The 22673-nt window shown below is 38.4% G+C and overlaps 1 protein-coding gene across 6 annotated transcripts in view; it reads right to left on the bottom strand.

The window, feature by feature from the left end:
* Nucleotides 1–22673, bottom strand: part of TCERG1 (transcription elongation regulator 1) — a 49633-nt gene that overhangs the window by 17637 nt on the left and 9323 nt on the right. For 3 of the 6 annotated variants that reach the window (XM_050962562.1, XM_050962567.1, XM_050962566.1), the window contains exons 5-13: nt 21969–22211; nt 16614–16676; nt 15208–15444; nt 12178–12293; nt 11242–11271; nt 8997–9085; nt 3808–3968; nt 2026–2092; nt 755–890 (exon numbers count right to left, since the gene is read on the bottom strand). In XM_050962562.1, coding sequence (XP_050818519.1) covers nt 755–890; nt 2026–2092; nt 3808–3968; nt 8997–9085; nt 11242–11271; nt 12178–12293; nt 15208–15444; nt 16614–16676; nt 21969–22211 — 1142 coding nt within the window. The remainder of the gene's footprint in view (nt 1–754; nt 891–2025; nt 2093–3807; nt 3969–8996; nt 9086–11241; nt 11272–12177; nt 12294–15207; nt 15445–16613; nt 16677–21968; nt 22212–22673) is intronic. The other 3 variants (XM_050962563.1, XM_050962564.1, XM_050962565.1) reach the window with 3 other exon arrangements.

Below are 22673 nucleotides of genomic sequence, written 5' to 3'. Positions count from 1 at the left end.
CAGGCATCACTTCAAATTTGGAACCTCTTCTCTTTTGCATATAAACATTACTACCATTCTAGGAAGCCAGTGCATCTATAAAAGTCAATAAGTATTGAACAAGCCTCAAACTCAGTTTAATTAAAAAAGAAATGGCTAGTTTTCAATGTTAGCAGAATAGTTTAAGGAAAGATGAGGTGAAAGTTTTTCTCCTTTCATGTTGTGATCATGGGAAGATTTTAAAAAAACAAATAGGAATGAGATGCTCAATTCCCACTGATTTTCAGTGGATACTGGGTGCCTGATATGACCTCTGTGCCTCTGAAAAATCTCCACCTCCCTATCTATGTTCTGACTTGTCAACATACTACACCCTTTTTTTAAAAGAAAAGTCTTCGGGGCAGGGATTTATCCCCTTCTCTTTCCTGTACATCAGCAGCACACTGTTGAAACTTGAAAACTAACATTGGAAAATTAAATATATAACAAAATCATGCTAATTCACACTGATTGTGGTTTAAAGAATCAGGAGATATGAAAGGAAAAGATAATGCATCAGAATATTTGGTTCACTTATTCTGACAACGTAGTTCAGTTTTAATTATTTAGGATAACTGTGATGATTTTAGTAATCACAGCCCCAACTCGTGTTCAATCTTTCCTCAGAAGTGGGATGAGACTGCTTTTGTGTGTATGAGAATTATTAGGCTTGCAAATTAGCAAAGTAAGAATTAACAAGGTTCTACTTTATTATCAAAAGGATAGTTCCTCTAACCCCTCTCTCTAGCAGCATATCCTTGAACTGTTTCATTCGAGCCTCCAGTGGGACAATGGCCCTCTCACGTGCAGCTTTAATTTCAGCTTCCATGGCAGCCTCCTTGTCTGAATCAATGTCTTTGTTGTCATCCTTCCTGTAAAAATGAAACATACAGTATCCTCTTAGAAGTGATGTTAACAGTGCAGTTAAGATATCTAACTGCATCACAAATAGAACATAAATTTTAGCTCATTCCAGAAATATAGGCTTGTACAAACCACTGCAAGACGTTTGTCAAAGACTGAAACATCAGAGTGAACAAACACAAACAAGGCATTCAGATTAAGTATTATCAAGCAAATCAAAAGAAAATGTAAAATCACTAAAAAGAAAAGTAGGTTTAATCCATCTTTTGTTTTATATTATTTTACATTCTACCTCTTTGTTGAAAACACCAGGCTCTGTTTATTGAGTTAAAAGGACACGATTGAGTAAGTTCATAACATTTATAATGTAGATCAAATTGAGTTTAAGAGGGAGAACTGCCAAAGGGGGAAAAAAAAAAACCACACCACCAAATAATCCACTTTGTTAAGACATTTTTTAAAAATACATTGCTCCTCTAGGGATATTTACTGAGACATTCTTGGTTCCCAGAAGTATTATTCTAAATTCTCACAGTCATAACCAGGATCTAATTCATGATTACATCAAATGACACAAAATACCAAGATGGGAGTAGTTATACTTGTAACAAGGCACATAGCTCTAGGAGCAATAACATTTGCCCTGATTTTCTGCAAACCAAACAGAGCAAAAACAATCACTCTTGATGTTTTGGCACAGTCAAAACAGCCTTTTTATAGAAAAAAACTCCAGCTCAAAAATCCATACTACTGTCTTTTTTGGGCAACAAAAACTTGTGCAAATAGAGTGAACACAAGCTGGGCAAATGAGTGGCATATGCTAATACCACAGAACTGTATAACATAAAGACAGCTCAAAATGCTCCTGAGGGAGATCAGGCTATCACAGATAGCTTCTATCACAAACACACATTTATTATTTATGACTTCCACAGAAGATGGAATTCTCTCTCAACATGAATTCTATCCAGCTCTAACTAAGTAACATTAGCAAGAAAGGTAGCAGAAATCTAAAGTAATCCTGTTCAGTTATACCCAGGCAATGCCATTGCCTTCAACAGGGTTGCATGAGTGCCGCTGAGACCGGACAGAGCCTTCTATATCTAGACTAAGTCCATATAAGTGTTTTCAAGAATAACTTACTTTCGCTTCTTTGTTTTAATAGGCTCATCATCATTTGTTTCCTCTGCTGATTCATGATCTTCTTTAACTGTAAGATAAGTTTCATTAACAGTCTTCTAGATGAAGAAAAGTTCACAACTTATGCCTGAAGCCTCTTGCATACCATATAAAGCTGCCCGATCACAATTTTAACCCATTATTTTGAAGGAAATTAGATGCAATTCTTCATTCAGTTTTAGAGAAATCTCATCGGAGCTTGATAATGTTTGTCACTATGGCATTATGCTTAAGTCTCCATCTTTAATTGCCCCTATAAATCAGATTGTTATAGCAAGTGCCAATCCCCTGGTTTTGTATTAGCCACAAAACAATTCTCTTCCATATTCTGTTTTCCATTCATTCAACAGAAGGGATTAGTTCTTATGAAATCTGCTCTCTAATTACATTTAAAATCCTTTTCCCATAACAAGATTTAAGTACTCTATTTTCATTTGTGTTTTATACACTTGCACGCAGAAAATAGAACAGAACCATAAATATACAAACTCAAAATGCTGAGCTCATTCATTTCAGTAAAATTAAGTAATCAAACTATCATCCCTAAACCCAGCAAGAAGCCCAGGGGACTGTGTAGGTGGCCCACTTTCCTCACCCCCCATGGATCTGACTGTAAGACTGGGACGCAATTTAGTGTACGTTGGAAGAAAACACAACATTAGCAGTTATCAAACAGTGGGTCACCACTCTACTTCACTGGGTTCACGAGGGCAGAAAGCTGCAAGCGGGAACTACCCACGGGGTGGTGGAGCCCCAAGCTCCCAGCCTGGCCGAAGCCCCAAGCCCTCTGCCCTGAATGCAGCTGAAGGTTGCAATTTTTTTCTAGTGAGGAGGGGGGTTAGTGATTTTTTTCTTTTAAGTCCAAATGGGTCGCCTGCATAAAAAGTTTGAGAAACACGACACTACCTGATTTGTGGTCAGTTTTGTATTTTAAAGGAATTAAACACCTAACTCACATTTCCAAAAAAAATTGAGGCCAAAATGTGCCTTTGTAAATGCTTCATGGAGCCCATTTATATCTTCTAATTGCAAAGTAATATTCTGCATTACTGTCTTCAGAATTAAATCATCTCCCTTATACTTCCCCACCCAAAAAAAGCCTTTTCCTCTTAAATGCGCAAGTCTATCATTCTTGGATGATTTATTAGAAATTATGCCCAAAATAGTCTTTCAGTAGCTTCTTAAAGAAAATAATGCTGCCCAACCCCCAGAAATAAACACAATTTCTGATCACTGCAGAATTTTTTCAGTCAACATTAATTTAATTCCCTTCTTTCAATGCTCCAGTATTTTACGGTCTTATCTTTGTGATTAGATCTTTGTCTGCTTTTTGTTGGACTGAAAATCTATTCCTTTTCCTTATAATTTTTTTTAACCATTTCTCCCTTTCTTCTCAATAAAGAATGTCTGTTCCTTAGTCTGTTTTCATACATATTTTCTTTTATCAGGCATAACATTTCTCCTGCCATTAACATCCCCTTTATTCTCTTGGACCTTTGTTTTAAAGCACTTTATATATCTGCAATTTATTATCCCAGTCAGCTTTTTAACTTAGTTGTCTCAGTTTTCATAATTACACCTCATTTTTCAAAGCCAGCTTACAGTTCTATCACTTATTTTTTATGCTCGTTTTGAAAATAAGCACAAAATGGAGCTTGGGCGAAAAGTTGTTCGTTGCCTCTCTATTAATCCTATAAAGGTGGTGATGGGGAGAATGGGGACTGATAATGATGATTTTCCTCTTACTTTGTTTCTTTCCTTCTTCCATTCCTTTTTTGTGAGGAGGTTCCTGAATAATTTTGTCCACATCAGCTCTTCCAATTAAGTCCTCTGGCCGGTCCCACATAGAGAGACGAGTGGTTGGATTGTAGAAAAAAACCCGCTCATCACCAGTCCATACCACACACCTAAGAATTTTGAAACAGAATGCATATGCACCAAGTTTAGTTTTATCTATATTCATTTTATATGCCTACTTTATATCACCCATGAGAATTGAAAATATTTAGTCACCCAGAAAAAAAAGACAATGCTTTCTAATGTTGTCCTGCAAAGAATTTAGATTTCTAATCTCTTCCAGCTATTCACTATCCGCTTTACAGAAACAGAGGAAAACAAACAGATGCTAAATGAATGATACTGCTGTTCAACAGGTTAAAAAACCCCACACACTCAACAATCATCAGTAGAAAACTTTCTCTGGGAAGTGGCCTAAAACTTTCAATTTCTGCGGAATATAAGCTTTTGTTAAAAAACCCAGCTTTATAATGTTGCAGAGCTAACCTTCCAAATGAGAAACAACACAGTACCATCCTACTCACTCAGCAATAGAGCTGTGATTCTGCATTTGATACTACTGCTTTCTCAACCAGCAAAGAGTAAAACTGAAAATATTAAAGTGTCACTGCTACTGATCAGAACCCTGTGGGGGAAATAAAACTGACTGGATCCTATTCAATTTTCATTCTGCAGCTGCTGCTTCTTAAAACGGTATGCAGCATTAGAGAAGCATGAGGAAATATCCACAGGAGAAGACATTAAAAAAACCCACACACCAACAGACTGGAAGAGTTGAGTTCTGTGGGACAGAACGGAAGCCACTTCTGAGTTCATCTGTCCTCTAACCTGCTTTTGTTGTTTCCACCAAATGTGTAGAAGTCTAGCCTGAACTACATCTCCATTTAGGAAATAATGTGCCTTGTATTATTTTGGTCTAGCTCCCATTCACGTGACTGATTTTTCTGTTCTGGTGAGATCACCTGCTACTACTCGACAGGATACCAGAATGTAGGTCATAGTCATGTCTAGGTTATATTTAACACATAACTACAAGATATATCTATTTTCCCTGAAGAGAACTGAAGAACTGTTTTTTCCCCTAGTAGTTTATGTAATAGGCTTCAAAGCTCAAAAATACAATTTTACCAATATTTTTACCAAAAGACATAGAAAATCCAATACCACTCTGGAAAAGTATTCGCTCTAGAAGTCTGAATCAGATATTAGTACTAAGGAACCTTCTCTCTCTGCTACCTTGATAAAAAGTCATCAGATGGGAAAATTCAATCTTAACACTGCTGTTCGAAATTTACAGACCATGCTTTGAAGTTAAAACTTCTGCTTTACTATGTTAGTGGTTACAGAGGTAGCTTTAGATAGAGACTTGACTTTAATTGTTCTAAGACCCAGGTATTAAAGAGACATCAATGGTTAAACTGGACTTGCAAAGAAATGACATCATTATTAGGCTCCTTTATTTAGACACAAAGAATGGTTACTTATCTAACAGTAACTGTGGATCTTCAAGAGGTTATCTAGATCAGAGGTTCTCAAACTGTGGTCCATGGACCACCAGTGGTCCGCGAGCTCCATTCAGGTGGTCTCCGGATAGTTCCCTCTAAGGTGTGTGCCTAGGCAGCCGCACACAAGAGAATGAAGGGCCACCTCCCTAATTAGTGGAGCCGTGCAGGTGTGGCTTCATTAATTAGGTGCCTGGACCCTGGAGAAGATGCACATGTAAGGTGAGGTGGTGGCCTTGGGGTAATATGGGGTAGGTGAAAGGGGGCAGTGGAGTGAGAAGAGGGCACGGAGGGAATTTGGGACATGCAGGGCTGCAGCAGCTAGAGAAAGAGGCGACTTTACTCAGCCCCAGGGCTGCAGCTGCCAGGGAGAGACGGCCCTCCTGCCCAGCCTCAGATGTATGGCGGGGGAGACCCCCGCCTCCTTCCCAGCCCCAGTTAGGGTGCTGCTGAAGAGGGGGAGAAAGGGAGAGACCCCCTCTTTCCCAGCCCCAGCTCAGGGGCTGCAGCAGCAGGGTAGAGAGGGCACATGCATCGCATTAGAAAGGTAAGACTATTGATATTAAAATATGAGTTGTGTGCTTTTATTTGTAGAACAAAAAAAGTTTATCATCATCAAGGTTTTTTTTTAATATAGCACTTTTACTCAAAGCGTTTTACAGTAGTTAGCTAACAGTACAAACAACATTTGGAAAGATCATTAAGCGGTCCGCCGAGACCCTCAGCAATTTTCAAGTGGTCCACAAAAAAAAAAGTTTGCGAATCACTGATCCAGATGGATTCCACTCTAGGTGCATGTGCACCCAATGCTCATGGGATCAGATTATTTTGCCAGCAGTGTCCTTTGAGGCCATATCCGAGCTCTAGATGGATTCACATCCCCATACTTGAGAACATAAATGGTGGCGCAGGCCCAAACAACCCTAAGTTCCTTTGCCAATACAGAATGCCAGAGGAGCAGTACTCTATAGTAGAGGGGTCAGGACGGTGAATCATGGAATCAAGGTGGATAACATCTCGAAAGAATCACAGTTCCACTCTTGGCGACTAACCAGCAGTTGTCTGTTTGCTCGGAGGTAGGTACTAGGAGTCCTATTTAAAGAACGACTGTAGGACAGCGCTACCAAAATGGGCATTATTTTTGGAACCATCTACTAAAGAATGGTTTCTTGTAAATGCGTGGATTGAGTTCCACACGGTTGCTCTATACATTTCAGAAATAGGTACATTCTTCAGACAGGCAGAAAAAGTTGCCTGGGCTCTAGTGAAATGAACTCTCATGTGGCTAGATGGATCTCACTTGGCTAGCTTGTAAGAAATTCTTAAAACAACTGCTGGAGACCCATTCTGATAATCTCGTTGCGTATACTGCCTGGCTCTTAAACCTATCAAAGTCACGAACAATCTAGGTGTGTTCCTAAATGTTTCCGTCCTGTTAAGGTAACAGGGCAATGCCCTTACTATATCAAGAATATGACATCCCCTGGGGTTAATGAGGCTTGGGGAAGAAGACTAGGAGAAGAATACACTGGTTCATATGGAACTCTGAAGCAACTCTGGCTAGGAATTTGGAATGAGGCCTGAAAGTAAACCTGTCCTTATGAAACACTATATAAAGGGGTACCTTCCATGAGGGCCTGAATCTTCTCTCCCTTTGAGTCTGTGAAAGGTCTTCTAAAAAAGAAGGTTTCACTGATAGGTGGTATAGGGAGCAGGTTGCAATTGGCTCACATGGGGGACCCATCAACACCGTTAGTATTATACTTATGTCTCACAAACTGGGTGAAAAACATGAATAAGGCCCTTAAGAAATATACCCACTCTAGGGTGTGAAAATACAGTGCAGTCCTAGATAGGAGAGTGATGTGCATATACTGCTGCGAGATGAACACTTTATGGAACTACCTGAAAAAATCAAGATGGTTTCAGAGATAGTAAATAGTCCAATTTTGCTGAAATGGGTGTTGCTGAAGGAGACATAACTGATGCTGAGATGTCCAAATAGGAAACCTCTTCCATTTAGCTTTTAAGTCAATCTTGTTGAGACTTTCCTGTAGAATGTTCTGAACTTCAGTTGAACTGCTCCTTTCAGTGGACGTCAAAATGCCTTAAAGTTACTGTTGGACAAGGTGAGATGACTGCCTCATCAGGGGAAGAAGACAAAATTGCTTGTGAGATCAACTGGTCCTCCACCTTTGCCTGTTGATCTTCCTCTCTCTTAAGAGAAAAGGATCTAACCCCTTGAAATGGGGATAGAGGAGGTTGTCTTGTGGGAATATGGTTGCATACAACAGGACGCTTCTACATATGGATACAACATTGGTGGACACAAGAGGAGGACAATGAGGGCCTTGTCCCTGTGGGCATACCTACACTGCAATTAGATACCTGCGGCTGACTGATTCACAGGGCTCAGCTTAAGAATCTGTTTATCTGCAGTGTAGACATCCAGTCAGGCTGCAGCCCAAGCTCTGGGACCCTCCAACCTCAGTGTGTACATATCCTCTAAGACCCATGCCTTCTCCTGCTCAAAAAGTAGTTTCTGAAGGAATAACTCCTGGTGGCTCTGAGCCTACTATCAATGAAAAAAGTTAGTAAAAAATACAAAAAACAATAATAGTCAAACTAAAAGTTAACAATGTAACAACTACACTAACTCACCACTAACTGTCTACAACAAAGTCGTACAGAAGCATGACTTCTGTAAGGGTTCTCTCTTGCTGCCACAGGCAATAAGAAGGAACTGAGACATGCTTGGGCCTACTTTTCTCTTTATCTCCTTGGACACCTGGGGGGTAGCGGCGGTCTCAAAAGCCACCAAAGAATCTGATCTCCCATGCACTGAGTGCATGTGGACCAAAAATGGAATCTTGTGGACAACCATTTGAAAAAGAAAATGTTTTAAAAAAAATAAAAAACCAAGCAGAGGTACAGAGGTTTTCCCACCATATTTTCTAATCTGTATTGTGTATATCTGCCATATTTTTTTATCACATCAGGAAGCCCTTTCGGAATACTTGTGTATACATTTCTTGTAAATGGCAGACAGATCCTTCCAAGTACCCATGATTTTCTTTCGTTCAATAGGTTCAATGATCTACTATTTCACAGCATGATTACTTTCATATTAGCACACTGACCAGCAACAATTCCAAACTGAAGGGCTCCAATGTGGTTGACAAATACACATCCAAATGTCAAACAATATTCCCAGAATTCCTATTAACATTAAGATCTACAGAGATTTGTCCTTCACAGTCCTATTTTTGCTTCCAGAGATTCGGCATCATTTCCCTCAATTTAGAGATCTTGCAATAATACTGTTAATGTTACTTTGAAGTATATTTCATTTTAGGATTTTAAAACAACTTTACAAATCTTAAGCTCCATTCCCCTTGTAAGGCAGGTACAGCGTTGGAACTATTTAACAGACAGTTAAGAGACAAAGCAAATTATCTAATTGGCTCTAGGAAACAGAGTCAGTGAAAGAGACAGGAAAGAATTCATGAGTTCTGATTCCCAGTTTCCTGTTCCAACAACGGACCAACACTCCTCACCAACAAGATGTCTGCTGCAACATACTACAGGGAAAGAAATTGGAATACCAAAGGTGTGCGCTGAGAATTAACTACATACCATGGGGTTCCAGGAATAGGAGTAGTTGCAACTGGTTTTGCTTTCTGAGCTGCTTTTTCTTCTTCAGTCATTTCTTCCTCTTTTGGCTCCTAGAAGGGAAAAAAAATAAAGGTCGTAAGAGTACCCCATGTTCTCTGTTCAGCTATTTCATTTCTATCCAATTGACAGTAATGTGGAATCATATTTATTTATTTATTTAAAATAATGTTAATCAACAGCCTCAATTATATTCACAGAGTTTAAGGTAGAAAGAATCTATTAGATCACCTAGTCTGACCTCCTCTTTCTTTCTCTCTCTCTCACAGGCCACTAATTTTCACCCAGTTCCTCATATATTGAGCCCAATAACTTGTCTTTGACTAACATATAACTTTTGTTTTGCTAAAACATGTCTAACAGAAAGACATCCAGTCTTGATTTGAAGACTTCAAGAGATGGAGAACCCACCACTTCCCTTGGTAGTTTGTTCCAATGGTTAATCACTCTTACTATTAAAAATTTGTGCCTAATTTCAAATGTCAATTTGTCTGGCTGCAGCTTCCAGCCACCAGTTCTTTATCTGCTGGATTAAAGAGCACTTTAGTACCTGGTACTTTCTTCCCGTGAAGGTACTTGAACAGTAACCAAGTCACCTCAATCAGCTAAAAAGGATAGCGCTTTAAAGTCGCTCACTGTAGGGCATTTTCTCCAGCCCTTGAAATCATTTTTGTAGCTGTTCTGCATCCTCTTCAGTTTTTCAATATCCTTTTTAAGATGTGGACACCAGAATCAAACAGTAATCCTCTATCATTCTCAGTAATGCTATATGTTGATATAAATATCTCCCTACTCCCCTGTCTATACAACCAAGGATCGCATTAGCCCTTTTTGCCATAGCATCACACTGGGAGCTAGCTACACTGAGTTATTGTCCACTATGACCCTTAAATCCTTTTCAGAGTCGCCCCTTCACAGGATAGTCCACCATTCTGTAGATATGGCCTGTATCCTTATTCCTAGATGAGTAAGTTTGCATTTGACTGTATTAAAACATATTTTGTTTGGATTTCTTGGTGACCTGGGCCCATTCAGATTGGTCCATATGATCATTATCTATTCTGCCTATCTGTGTCATCTGCAAATTTTAGCAGCAGTGATTTTATATTTACTTCCAGATCACTGATTAAAATGCTAAGTAGTGTCAGGCAAAGTACCAAGCACTTTGGAACCTTATTAGAATTACCACAATTGACTGATGATTCCCCACTGATGACTACTTTTTGAGATATGTCAGCTAGTTCTTAATCCATTTAATATGCTCCATTGATATATTGTGCTAATTATAAATGTAATGCAGTACTAAAGACACAATGTGGGTGAAGCAATATCTTTTATTGGACTAACTTCTCTTGGTGAAAGAGACAAGCTTTCATGTTCCTCAGGCCTCTCTAATGTCCTGGGACCAAAACAGCTATAATAAGGCAGTACTAAGTCAAATATCTTACAGAAGTAAGTACACTACTTCTTTGAAGTTTATCAATCAAACTTGTAATACCTCAGAGAATGAAATCAGGTTTGACTGGCATTAATTATATTCCTGTCCTTTAATTTTTTATTGTGTTCCCTATCAGTTTTTCCATTATTTTGCTTGGGACTGAAGTCAGGCTAACTGACCTGTTTCCCAGGTCATCCCACTTGCCCTTTTGGAATAATGGCACAACAGCAGTATTCTTTTAGAATCGACTAGAATTTCCAAAGTATTTCAAGATTTATTAATAATTAACACAAGCGGGTGAGAGATCTCCCCAGTCAACTCTTTTACGAGTCTTTGGAGTAAATTATCCAGGCCTGCTGATTTAAAAATGTTTCTTCGTAAGAGAAGTCATCTAACATCCTCTTCAATTACTAATGGACTGGAAAATACTTCACCCTCAATTGATATGACTACATCTCGCTTCTTTCAAAATAATGAACAGAAATATTTATTGAACACATCTGCCTTTCCTGAATCATTAACAATTTTACCATCTCCATCTAGTAATGCGCCTATAACATTGCAAGATTTTCTTTTGTGCCTCGTAGATTTAAAAAACTCTCCTTCTTAGTATCTTCTTAGTTTTCATCTGTCTTCTCAAATGTAACAATGTTTTGATTATTATGCTACAGGCTTTAGTTTCTATTTAAGTCAAAACCCAGATTCAGGAAAGCCCTTAAGCCACATGTTAACATTGACTTCAATGGAATTTAAATATACTTAAACACTTGCCTGAATTGGGACGTTTCCCCGAATCAGGGCCTAAATGAAAAGATTATGGTGAGATATCTACCACAAAGAAAAATTTCAAGAAATGTTGTCTTTCAAGTCACTGAGCTTTCAGAATAGACAAGATTTGGCTTACATAAAGTACCGAACATAAAATATAATTGCCTTTACAATAGGAAAAAGCAAACAAGCTAGCAAAAAAGTATTAATGACTACTTCAAAAATAAGCATGACAAATTGGATGTGTAGCCTTTCCAATACTATAAACTGCTGTATGTATATTATGACTTGCTTTAATGTTATTGCCAGAAAACTACAGAGCAGATTAGTAAGCAAACAGTATAGAAAGTGTTATTTTTGGTCGAGCAGCTTAGTGTTTTTATCACTGTACCTTACTTACATAACAAAAAAAACTGTACACAAGAAAAGTTTTAGTTTGGTTATTGTAATTTAAGGGAAACAAATGTACTTTACTTTTGCAGAGGTTCTCTATGATACGACTTTCTGACAAACTAAACTTATTGGTTGTATTGTATACAGGAAGTTTTGCCTTTGTCTCAAAAGTACAAAAATAAAGAAAATATGCAAACATGCTTCTCTTTCAATATTTCAGACATCCTGATATCCAGAGCAAACTGAGCTGCTGAATACTTCGAGTTTAATGAGAGAAATGACTTTTTATAAATCAGAATATATTTAGAGGTAAGACTGTTTTCATTTTCAAGTTCTTACTAACTTACAACCTAATTCATCTCTCTCTATTTTTCTTTTTAAAGTTTTTTTAAATAAAAAAATTACTAAATGTCATGAGAAAAAAATACTGTTTTCAAATCACCCCCAATATCTAAGAACTCAAATTACTAACCATAATCTCTTATCAATATGCCTGCATCCACATCTATACACAAAAAGATTTTATTTGGTTGAAAGGTCTTTTACCTCTTTAATCAGCAATTTTATAGGTTCTTCTTTGGGTTCCTCTTCTTCTGTTTCCATTGGCAAAGGCTCCTCTGTAGGTTCTTTAATAGGTTCTTTAATCTTCTCTTCTACTTTTTCTATAAGAAAAAGGATTTTATTTTTTTTTAAAGTTTGCCTACGGTAACTTAACATTTTTACTGAACTCATCAGATTCAGTTTATCAATGTAGTTTTTCAAGTTGTACTTTTATTTATTTGGCACTATTCTCTCTCCAGAGAATTACGTGTCATTCTCAAAGGGCCAGATTCTCTCCTGTGCCAGGATCTGCTCAACATGGGGAAAAGGGGAGGCAGTTAGGGCTCTTAATCTCACAGTATCCCAGCCCCATTGTAAGTTAGTCTTCCTAACTTAAGGCAGTTGGTGTATGAATTGTTGTAGTGGACTCTACTCTTCCCCCTCATACCCCCATGCCCTCTGCCCCCAAGGCAGAAGAGAATTATCAACTTTGCAGCTGAAGTCAAATCCTTGTTGCTCTCTGTTGTTTAGATGTTGTGAAGGAACTGGAACGGGGCAGAGAATCTGACCCAAAAAGCAGGCATCCTGGCCATTCACTGTAAAAAATAATTTAAATGGAATCCCTCTTACTAACACCTTGCTACCCATATAACAGTCCTAACAGGATTCAAGTGACACAGTCAACTTTAATTTTGGAAACTGGCTCATTTCTAAAAATGTAAGTTTCTGACAGAACACTCTTTAAGGTGTATTCCCCGAATTATTTATTTATTTATTTATTTTAAATTCTGGCCTTTTCAGCAAACAAGAACCTCACAGACAATACAGGGGAAACAGACCAAATGCAAAGTAATGCTAAACACACAAAGTAAACAACCTGTAAGAGAATATTCCCAGCCCCACCCCCAACTTTTCTTTTATAGCAACTCTAAGTGCTACATGTAAATACAGTAGAGAGAGATGTGATTTTCAGGGTGTGTTCCTGTGACAAGAGCTCCAAATTCAGTCCAGTTTCCTGAAGTGCTCATGCACATTCCTTGTTTAGTAGAATAAATTATAACTTAGATTCCACGTATTTCTTAAAGCTGATTCCACGCAAGGATTTCACAATCGTAATTAAAACTGCCCTTTAGCAGCCTACATGTCTGTTCTTACACTTAGCCCCAATGCCAGCAGGAAATATTAGAAGTCAAAAATAAGACAAGGAGGTTACATCAATAGAAACAAGTCATTTGGGAAGAATAGTTAGGGATGTTAACCATCAAATATTATGCTTGAAGTTGCACTAAATTTTAATAAAAGAATATTGTGTGTGATAGAAAGAGTTATTTCTCTAGTCCCAACATTTCTCCACCTAAAATCCAATCAAAACTATTGGGGAGAGGGAAGAGGAAGTTATTTGAATGCTGTGACTTGCACTGCAGGCTGCTCTAGTGGGTCTTATATGATGCAGAAGGGTTGCTATCAGCTGCACACCATCCTGGCATAGACTTCCTTTGCTATTTCTTAAAGGTTGTTGCCTTTTTAACAAACAGCTTGTTTATATACTGCTAGGGTGCCTTTGCTTTCTGGATTAGTTTGTTTGTTTGTTTTTGATACTATGTCTGGTGAAAATAGGTCTCAGAAAGGAGTCTCCTGCAAGATCAGCTGCTGTCTATTTCCTTCCCTACCATGACATTAAAATTTGGTTAGGGAGTCCATGGGTTTGGGAAGGGAGATGACAAGTCTGCAGTTTCTTTGGATGCATTAAGGGCTACAAAATAAACTAGGATCAGCTAGTTACTTTTGCTCCAAAAAAACCTGCAGTTTGTTGAACTTCTCTAGAATAAACTACACATTTATCAAGATTCAAGAGATATTAAAAATTGAGAATGAAAGTTTTAAAATGCACTTTGGAACTTTAAAGAACATTACAGAAGAGGCTGAAATACAAGAAAGCAATTTTAAGCAGACACACATTTGGACACCAAGCATTCTGCATGAGTTCCCGAACCACTAGAGAACATCTTATACATGAAGTTTGGATGGAATACTCAAGTGAATGGTGCAGTCCAGTTTCCGGAATGGACAGCTCTTGCCTAAAACTGTTCAATGCAACTGCAGAGAGACAGCTTTCTGAGCATTGTTCTATACCTATTACTTTCCTTTAAAATACATTTTTATATATTATGAGGATCTAGAAAATGCTTCTTTATTCAGGGAACCTAATTCAGACGTTCTCTGTCTTAAGGACCTCTCACTTCAAGAGAAGTAAGCTGAGTTAGTGAAAACTGAATTGTCAACAAGGTCATGGGCAGCAGTCTTAACTAGCATGGTTGAGAGTTATTTTAAGCAGGTATGTGTATGTATATATAAAAAAAATTCAACCAAGAGGGAAAAGGAAGAACTACTTGTGCCTGACTAGACCGGTGAAGACTAGCAAAAATTTTGTAGATACTAGAATAGAACGTTTGAGGAGATTTTCACTCTCTAGTCTTCTTTTTGGCATTATATTTGGATCACCGGGTGGGAGGTAGGGGGAGAAAAGGACTTCCTCATGGATGTAATTTGGGTTAAATTAATTTGGGGTTATGGAATATAACCTTTTCTTTTTGCTAATTTAATTTTGTCCTATTCATCCCCTCCCTTTCTCTCCATCCCAAACTCTAAACTTTGTGCTTTCACAGATTTCCATTCTTTAATGAGTTTATCACTAAGATGTAAAATTACATATAAACATTTTAAAAACTAAAAAATTCTTTCCACTTTTTGTCCTTTCACAGTGATCTTTTCAAGCATACTAGTATGAGAATAAAACTTATTTCTACTGGAAAATAAATGCATCGTTCATCTAAGTGTTCCATGGTTTGACAGCAATGAACAGCTATTAAGATAGCAGAAAACAAATATGCTTTAACTCTAAGACCTATACCCAACTCAAAGTTAGCACTAGAAACACATTTTGGAAATCCTAATTAAGAGAGAAGAGGATTAAAGTAATTCTCGTTTACATTTTCCAACAATGTTTATAATGTTAAGTCGTAAAAGTGATCATACCTAGTTGTGGCTGGACTCTAAAATCGAATGCTGTACCTTTCTCTTTTAGTTCTTGGGGTCTTTCCCATGTAGATTCCAAAGTCCTATTGTTATAATAGTAAGTCTTCCCATCTGCTGTTTTGTACTCTGTCCATTCAGAGACTGCTGTTGCTCCAGCCAAAGTAGCAGGTGAAGCGGCAATAGCAACCTGAGGATGGATCATAGGTACAATAGGAGGGGCCATTCCTGGCAAGACACCTACATAAAGGAGCAGTAAGAAACAAAAACAAAAGAGTGAATGACAATGAAGTATCATTTTTTGACACAAAAAGCATCAAAATACTGTTTTACGATAATCAACTAAGCATATAGTTTACTGTAAACTGATTCAAAATAAGTTTTTTCCCCAAAAAATTGGAAGCTGATGTTACTAATTGTACTACCATGTTTCTAAATCACAAATATCTATATTCAACTGGGCAAAGGACAATTATGTAAAATGCACTGATCTAAAGAGTAATAGCCAATTCTGCATAGTACAAAAGTTGTTAGCATTTTAGGCATTCAATTTCAGTGTTTCAAGAGCAAAATCCCTGCTACTTTAGTTCAAGATGAAGTCTGATGACTTAATGCTTTTACAAGAGTAATACTGAACTATGCGGTGATGGTTCTGTGGAGTACTTGAGACAGACTACCAAATCCATTTTGCTCATGTCCTAAGGCAAAATGGCAAGCAAGTACCCAGAGATGAAGAGCCAGTACAGTATATTACTATACCATTTGCCTGGTAACCAGGTTTTTTGGAAAGTGAAAGCAAATTTGCTTTCAAGTAAGAAAATAGGACCAACACAATGTGGCCATTATTTAGAGCAGTTTAATAATAAAGTACTAGTTATAATGTCTTTTAACCTGAGACAAAAAAACCCAAACCAAAACAGTACATTATTGAAGAAACAAGTAATTGGTTTTTGTATGAAAACACATTTGTTCCTGAAAATGGCTTATTTTCAAACAATGTACAACCTTGAAATGAAGATTTATACTAAGACACGCATACACGACATACATACTAACATGCAAGCAGTCATGTCACTGTACAAATGGAAATAGAAAACACACAAATATCCCACACACAAAAAATAGAACTAAGTAGTATGGGCGTGAGGAGGTTCACATTTATCGCAGAAATCAATGATTAAAATAATGTGAGTTTGTGTAGCTTTTTTGTACTAAATAGGCTAACACTAACAACTCATTAGGAAAGTTATTTGCTGGCCAATATATTTTCATTTAGACTTTTTTTGAAAATAAAAATATATAGATCCACTCACTTGGGGAAAGCAAATAAATAAATAAAAGATAAACAACAACATTCACTACCATGCCAACTTACAGACAAAATGAACTAAGATGGTTTTAAAAGTTACCCGTCTTGGTGGTAGCGACTGTCTTTACATACGGGCAGCTGACTATTTGCATCATTGCTACACCTGTAAAATGGATAAGCAAGCATGTTGGAAAGCTGCCATTGTATGTTGGCTATTACTGGGAGTCCGAATAATATGAATTTTCCTGCTACAATTTAAAATGCCATTTTCCAATAGAAAAGACAGATCCCAGGCAGGAAAATGTAAATTCTTCTTTGTTCCAATATATTATGAAAAGTGGTGCCAGATCAACTATAAAACTAGTTCTAAGTTACAGCAACATTTACTGTTTTACATTGAACTAGCAGTTTAAAGTGTAACATACATTAGGACTTTATAAAAACGTTTGAGAGAGGATTCAAGGGTTTAAATTCAGTGTGGGGTAGAATCTCACCCCTCTCTGTGGGACAATGTGTTGAGGGTAGTTTTGCTCATAGCGTTTGCCCAGAAGACGCCAATAGAAGCAGCTACAGAAACTCATGCAGTCCCTGTCAGTTTCATTCTGCTCCTACCCCAGCTGGAAAGAAGGCGCGAGCAACAGTGGAGGTACAATTTTAATCAATTAAGACAAGGGAGAGAGTGATGGTGGCAGCGGCAGCAGCGAAAGCACAATTTCAACCAGAAAGGAAAGAGGAGGTGATGGTCATTAGGGAAAGGCATTGAAGCTGAAAAAGAAGAGGCAAAAAGAAAAGGCTGTGAAGGGGTGAAGAAATATACATAAACAAAGAAGCTGCATTGGTGGGTCAGTGGTAGGAAGTATTAGCTCTGTCAGTCTGTGGAGCAGCATGGGTTAGGAATGCTTTGAAGGCAGCACACTTAGTCTTTAGGAGAGGTAGCACCATGGACTGCTTTCTAGCTCACTGAAGAAATGATACTGAAAGGTATGGAAACTGTGACATCTAATCCCCTTCAGTGAGATGAAAAATCACAGGAAAGATGTGAGAATAAAAAGGGAGGAAAAAAGGGATTCCAGAAGACAGTTCATTTTAGGGGGAAGGGGTCATGACTGTAAAATATTTCTGAGTATCAATCCAGTACTTTCAGACTGTTAACTGAAAAACTCAGACATATACCCCCAGACTTAAAATGCTTCATTCCCACCATATGAAAGAGGTGGGAATTCCCACAACACAAAATGAAATTAAACCCTTGTATTTATAACCAAAATAAATTTTAATTTTCTTTATCAAAAATCTAATATAGAAAATACACTAAATATACTGCCAATTTATTTAAAAAAAAAAATCTTTTAGAAAAGACCAAATCTCAGTGCTCTTTAGTTTTGAGTTCTTTTATTAAAATTTCGAATAGCTCTATGTAGTATGGATGGATCAGGATACCGAAGCATTGAATCAAACGGTACTGAATGAAGTGTTTGTCTAGTTTTGTTGGGGGTTTTTATGATACAGCCTTTGAATGAATGTAAAAATTTGTTTTGTTAAAGAAGTTACAGTATGTTCTAAAACTAAATCAGGATAAATAATGTCATCTGTCCAATCACTGAAATTGGTTCTACTGCAGTGCAGACAGACTTCTTAGCAACTACAGAAAACAAAAAAACAAAAAAGCTGTTTCCTCTGACAAATTTCACATTTTTAAATGTATAGATAGCTTTTCATATATGAATTAAGAGTAAGCAGACCGACTTTAAAATTTAATATCGTAAAATATTAACACAATGGAAGAGTTAATTTAGTGTCATGCCACAATATGCTGCAGAACTTTAAATGTCAAGATCACTTGTCAATTGCACTGCCCAGCTCTTTTTTAATATGAAGTGATCTCTCTGGATGGCTTCATGCTCATCACTGCCTAACACAAAAGAGCTACACACTTATGCTCAATATGTCTTTCAAATTCTGCTAATATTTTAACTGGATCATTTTAGCTTGTTTCTTAAAAACTCATCTCTTCAGGCATTTTATAGTTATGGTGGGAATATTCCAAGGCTTTCTAGAAACATCACCAAAAAAGTACAACCAAGTCAAACCAAATTTAGCTGAATTAAAAAACAAAACAAAACATAGTTTTGGTCCGTAATCAAAGAGATTGTGTATGTAGAACAATCAAAGAAAACATATTCAAAACGGCACGGAGTCCTCTCAGTTCAATCCAATGTGTTATTTCCCAGGGAAAATGGGTCAAGTATAAGTCTTCCAGAACTTCAGAAACTATACTCATGTTCTGAGAGAATTTGAGGAAAACGTTCCATCAGATAACCATGGTTTTTTGTTTGTTTTCCACACTTCTCTCTTCTTTTCCAGTGTAGTGTTCAGTGTGGGAGTTTCTGCACTGGAAACTTACAAAATATACAGGTGTCCATTGTTCATGGGCAGTTTCTTGGATATTGAAATTGTTTCCTTATTGCATTAATCATCCAAATTTTGCCTGCCAGTTTACACTTAAGAATAGCTGAATATGCATTTTACATGAAGAATACTGGATCCTTCATCTTATACTGATCATTTGCTGGTGGAGGCAGGAATTGAAGTTAAGAGTAGTCAAACTTTCTTCATCCTGATTTAAGCTGCACATTTTCAAACTTAATAATTGGTTATTCTTTTCCCTTAATTTCCCAAAATATGTAAGAATCTACTCCTGAGGGCATTCTGCACCAAAAAAAAAATTCTGTGCCAAAAAAATAAAAATTCTTTGCATTTTATCTGTCAAATAAATGTGGAGGCTCCAGCCTGGCATTGGGCAGCACAGGCTACGGGCTGCACAAAGGCGGGAGATCACTGAGCTGCTACCCCCGGGACAGAGACTCAGTGGTGAGGCTGCACCTAACCCCGACAGAGCGCAAGGACCGGGCCTGTTCCAGAAACACCTCAGGGCCCTGCCCCTCCATGCCAGGTGCACCAGGTGTGGGCAGGCAGGCTCAGCAAGGAAGGATCCAAGCGTGGAGGCGATTAGTGTGGGGGGATCCAGGTGTGGGTTGAGAGGGTTCTGTGTGGGGCAATCTGGGTGCGGGTGGCTCAGTGGGGGATCTGAATGCAGGGGGATCTGGATGCACAGAGACTTGTTGGGGGGTTCTGGGTGTAACAGTAATGGGACTCTGCAGGGGTGTCCAGGTGAAGGTGATTGGGGCTCAGCAGGGGGGAAGGGGTCTGAGGTGGGGTCCAGATGCTGGGGGAGTGGGGCTCAGTGGGGTGGGGATCCAGGTGCGGGTGGTTTGTTGGGGCTACAGGAGAATGGGGTTCATCAACGGGAGTCTGGATTGCAGGGGGTGAGCAGGAGGGTCTGGGTATGAGGAGGTCTGGATAAATGGGGGTTGGGCGGATGGGAGAGCAGCTCCCTGTACAGGGATCCCTCCCCCAGCAGCTGAGGAGTGATGGGTGAAGGAGCCAGGAGGGTGTGGTGGGCGGTTGCAAAGCTTCCTGCAGCTGGGGGAGAAATCTAGCTGTGGGTCTGACCCGACCCCAGATGCCGTGCAGGGAAAGAGAAAATCCCGTCAAACAAACAGCTGACCCTGGCACAGGGCAGGAGCCACCAGCCAGTCTTCCTCAGTCCTGTTCCCTGTCGCACAGTGATTTCTCTCTCTGCCAGCTGTCCTGGACACACAAAACATACTGCTGGAGAGGGCCCCATGAATGCTCTTGTGGCTTCCCTTTGCTTCCCCATCAGAAAGTCAGTTTTCTGCAGGGAAGCAAAGAAATCGGGGGGGGGGAGGAGAGAGAGATACAAATTCTGCACATGCGCAGTGGCACAGAATTCCACCAAGAGTAAAGAATCAGACCTCTAAATTACTTACCTAACATTCAGTATCAACCAGAGTACTGTCCTCAACCTGGTATAATTTTGTCTTGTTTAAGCTGATGACTTCCCTATAACTTCCTTTTTAAAACAAAATTGTGGTGTTGCATCACTCCTACAAAGTTGATTTTTTCTAATCACAACTCTGAAAAAGACTGGTCAGTTACGGTGGATAATCAGCTGAACATTAGCTCCCAGTGTAATGCTGCGGCCAAAAGTGCTAACGTGATCCTGGGATGCATAAACAGGGGAATCTCGAGTAGGAGTAGAGAGGTTATTTTACCTCTTCATTTGACACTGAGTGACTGTTGCTGGAATACTGGATCCAGTTCTAGTGCTCATAATTCAAGAATGTTGATAAATTGGAAAGGGTTCAGAAAAGAGCTATGAGAATGATTAAAGAATCAGAAAACATGCCCTGCAGTGATAGACTCAAGGAGCTCAATCTATTTAAGCTTAAGAAAGAGAAAATTAAGGAGTGACTTAATTAGAGTCTATAAGTATGTACACAGGGAACAAGTATTTAATAATGGGCTCATCAATCTGGCAGACATAAGTGTAACACAATCCAACGGCTGGAAGTTGAAGCTAGACAAATTCAGACTAGAAATAAGGTGTACATTTTTAACCGGGACAGTAATTAACCATTGCAACAATTTGCCAAGGGTTGTGGATTCTCCATCATGGACAATTTTGAAGTCACGACTGGATGTTTTTCTAGAAGATATACTCTAGGAATTACTTTGGGAAAGTTCTATGGCATGTGTTATAGAGCAGTCAGACTCACTAGATCACAATGGTCCCTTCTGCACTTAGAATCTATGAACGTGGACTAAGCTTCAACATGAGCCCCTACAGCTCAAGTCTTTTTGCTCATTTTCCGACACTATGCCTGGTGGCTGCAAGTGATCAGGCTTGGGAACACTTGGTATCAGTGAATTGTAATACTTTCTGCTCCTGAATATGTATGCAGTGTAGTTGTAGCCGTGACGGTCCCCGGATAGCAGAGAGACTCTAGAATATGTAATTCACTTTTAGTCTCCTCTCTAGTTTTATTTCATTTCCTAATGCATGTTTGGGCATAAGACTGAAGCTCTAAATCCAAGTAATGAAGTGACAGCAATGATTACATACCAACCATGAATTCTGCCATATGAAAAAAAATGTAGTGCTAGAACATCCTGGCAATAAACTATTTTTACAATTGATTAACAGTCTCAGGGTCACTTAGAGAATTAAGCCAGCTCTTCATTACTTTGTATGGGACTGGAGTATAGGCACGATCCCTTTAAAAAAATCCATTTATAAAATGCAATTTTCAGTGCATGCATGCTAATTCTAATGTATTTGTATTAGCCAAAACAAGTATTTTACGTTTAAATAACTACTTTCTAATAATTGTATCAGAACATTAAATATGTAAAAAAAGCGTTTCAAGTGACTATTACTTAAAAAGTCTGTCCACTAAACCTGAATTATTTCAGAAAACATTCTAAACACAGAGAGGATTTAGGCAATTCCATACACAGTAGACACATGAGTGCAAACAAACTGACAACATGGACACATAGTTGACAAGACAACTACAGTCTACCAATTTACCTGGAAGTGGAATAGGCATGCCAGGAAGGGGAACACGAAATGGAGGTACCATTACAGGTGGAAAAGCAGGAATTGTTGCTGTTGGCTGAGGTACTGCATGAGGTACTGCAGGAGGCAACGTCTGTGGGACTTGCTGGGGTACAGTCTGCACAGGTGTAGCAGAAGGAGTGGAGGTTGAAACACTAACTGAAGATGTAGCAACTGAAACACCTGAACTTGTGGTCTGGTCTTGTGTTGTCGGTGCTGATAAAAAAATAGAAAAGGAGAAGAAAAAACTTGTAGTTTTCTTAAATGATACGTGTGAACTGTAAATACATGAGCACTTACTAATATTTCCCTACACATACTATACAGTATTTCATCTCTTACTGATGCACACATAAGGAAAGGACACTCGCTGGAAAGAAAAATCCCTTCCTCCACCCTGTGACATTACATCATTCCAAAAAAAGGTCAATTTCTATTTCTTATTTCCCTTGCCCCCTTGTTTGTATAATATAACTAACAAATCTCTAGGGCAGTAGCAAAAGTTTCTTTGCTTTGTTTACCAGAGAACTAGTATAACCTGTTTGGGTGATAAGTGAAATTTGAACCTCTGTTCAGATTGAGACAACTAGAAGGGGAAAGTTGTACAAAACCTTGAATGAAGGAACTAATGCGCAAAGAATATTGTTGTTTAAACAATATAAAGGCAGCAGTTCTGCA

Source organism: Gopherus flavomarginatus, chromosome 7 (genome assembly GCF_025201925.1).
Source record: "Gopherus flavomarginatus isolate rGopFla2 chromosome 7, rGopFla2.mat.asm, whole genome shotgun sequence".
In the NCBI taxonomy this organism is placed as follows: Eukaryota; Metazoa; Chordata; order Testudines; family Testudinidae; genus Gopherus; species Gopherus flavomarginatus.
Note: the sequence above shows the minus strand (reverse complement) of the source record. Positions and strands in the feature narration are given on the sequence as shown.